Source organism: Dromiciops gliroides, chromosome 1, assembly GCF_019393635.1.
Source record: "Dromiciops gliroides isolate mDroGli1 chromosome 1, mDroGli1.pri, whole genome shotgun sequence".
Lineage (NCBI taxonomy): Eukaryota > Metazoa > Chordata > Mammalia > Microbiotheria > Microbiotheriidae > Dromiciops > Dromiciops gliroides.
The window spans coordinates 350,260,622-350,263,259 of NC_057861.1; the positions used below are offsets into that span (position 1 = coordinate 350,260,622).

The 2,638-nt window shown below is 41.4% G+C and overlaps 1 protein-coding gene across 1 annotated transcript; it reads left to right on the forward strand.

Moving 5' to 3' along the window:
* The first annotated feature begins 1,376 nt into the window (after nt 1–1,376).
* LOC122738960 (transcription initiation factor TFIID subunit 11-like) lies at nt 1,377–2,030 on the forward strand. The gene has a single exon (XM_043980859.1). The coding sequence runs from the start codon at nt 1,377–1,379 to the stop codon at nt 2,028–2,030; it is 654 nt and encodes a 217-aa protein (XP_043836794.1).
* The last annotated feature ends 608 nt before the right edge of the window (nt 2,031–2,638 follow it).

Below are 2,638 nucleotides of genomic sequence, written 5' to 3' on the forward strand. Positions count from 1 at the left end.
AGCTTCAGCTCAGATATAATATCATTTACATTAGGTACTAGCACCTCATCAGTGCTTCATCATTGGACTTTGTGGATATATTGATTTTATGTATCATTAACTTCTACTACTAAGTCATATTGCTAATGAGAATGCAAGACATGTGTAGGATTGGGTTTTGCTCTCAATGATGTTAACTAGAATGTGCTTTTATAATTTCATCTTAGATGTTTTCAGGCAAAAATGTTCATGCCATCAATTTTATGGCTCAATAGCCTGAATTGTCTTTTGAGCACTTGAAGTAGCGATCTCCAAACTGTGGTCTTTCCTGGAAAAGGAAGGCTTGTGGTTTTCAATAGATGAGATAGTAAATAATTTAATTAGCTTCATAAATTCGGTGATAGATTGGTTCAAAATTGTTAGGGTTAGATTATTCTATTTGAATTTGGAGGAGAATAAAAACAAAACAGAAAATCTTGTTATATATCTCGAATAAAAGAAGCAGGAGATCAAAGGGATGAGCATCAGAATAAGACAAATGTTGGCTGATCCTACATAAACCTGAAACTACAAAATAAATTCATTCCTCAAAGTAAGATGGAAGTGAAATTAAACTCAGTAGATGTGATATTTGAATTATGTACACCAACCCTCCTGAACTTATATTTAAAATCATAATGAATATAATACTTTTATTAAAACATCAGCATGGATATTAATAAGAAAGTTCAGAAATTTGATAAGATAATTAATATAATTGGAAGCAAGACTTAAAAGAATGTAGAACTGATGCAAGCTGAAATATCCTTTATGCTGATTTACCAGTTTGTCTTATAAATATGTCTCTGAAAAAAAACAATTAACCTTAGTCTTTTTTCCTCTTGATTCAAAATCTCCTAATATCGCGAACACTCGAAGATTTTTGTTTAGATAACTCCTACAGCCACCACCAATTTTGATATTAGAGTCCCTAAGAAGACACAGGTAGATAGCTTGCTGTTTGCTGAACGGAAGGAAGAATTTCTGACAAAGGTTTCATTCCAGAGTCTGAGTCCCAGAAACTTTGGATAGACGATCAAGCAGTCAAGAAAGACGTCAAACCATAAACTTTTTTGCTGCTCCTAATTTTTCTGGACTCCATTGCCTGTCCCAGACAACTTCCTTCCTCCCCCATGCTACATGCTTTTCAGCTCCGTTTTGTTTACTGTCTTCGCTTATTTGAATCTAACTTCCTGGGGACTGTTTTTGTATTTGTACTCCAACTCTCAGCAGAGTGACGTCATCTTAAAGGTGTCCTCATCGTTATGCTGAGGCCGGAAGTCTAGGCGGAAGTCTATTCTCCTGAACGTCTGACGGGTGGAAAGGCTCCTCGCATTCCTTGGCAGCTTGTGGTTGCCATGGACCACCGTGCTGAGTGGCTCCCAGAGAAGGCCGGAGAGAGCTTCGCATCTGACCAGGTGCCTTTCCTTGCCACTGCCGCCAGCCCCGAGCCAGTCCCTGGAGCTTCCGGGACGCCCGATGAGGCCCAGGAGACGGACTGGGCGGGGAGCAGAGCCCCCCAGGAGGCCGAGGCCCAAGACTCAGAGCCTGAAGACCAGGAAGCAACAGATTTAACGGGACCTGAAAGGGAGGACTCGTCATCACCTTGTCCTGCAGCGAAGAAGATGAAGATAGACGCTAAAGAAAGGAAAGAGAAAAAGCCCCAAGTAGATGAGGATGAAATCCAGAGGATGCAAAGCTTAGTTTCTTCCTTTTCCGAAGAGGAGCTAAACCGTTATGAAATGTACCGGCGATCGGCATTCCCAAAGGCCGCTATTAAACGGCTGATCCAGTCTATCGCGGGCACCTCGGTGTCTCACAATGTCGTCATTGCTATGTCGGGCATTTCTAAAGTATTCGTTGGAGAAGTGGTAGAAGAAGCTTTGGAGGTGTGTGAGAAATGGGGTGAGCTGCCACCACTACAGCCCAAACACCTGCGGGAGGCTGTAAGAAGACTGAAGTCAAGGGGCCAGATTCCTAACTCCAAGCACAAGAAAATCATCTTTCACTAGGTCTAGGAAACTTCCTAAGCCGTATTACTGAAAGTGGAAGGATTGACTTTCATATTTCTTCCCCACTGAGGTGTTGTGCACTGTTGTTGAGATGTCCCAATTTTCTGAGGACACCATGATCAAATATCCGTCCTCAAATCTTAAAGATCAAATTTAGCTGCTAGATAATCCAAGCCATTTTCAATTCTGTCTTCTATTGCTGTAAGTTAATTTAGTTTAGACTATGATTCATCTTAGGCCAAGGTTGACCACTGCATTTTGGGCCAGTGCCAGTTGTCTTGACCTTTGTCAGTTGTTGTGACTTTTGTATTGCCACCAGACCCTGATGATTCTGGAGGAGAGAACAAGGCTGATGACATTGCCTCATTCAAATCCAATTTGCAGGCAAGTCAAGACATTGCCTTTTTATGTCATTGGTTGTCTTCAAGAATGGAGGACAAACTCTGTATGAGGTTTCTACAAAGAGAGAAGGACTTCCAGTGCAGGTAATGTGAGTTCAACCTTGTCACAGATATTACTTACTCATATAGGTCATTAAAATTCTGGTCCACGTTTAAGCCTATTTGTCCCATGGATGCAGTGTGTATTTGTGGGAAGGAGTGAACCAG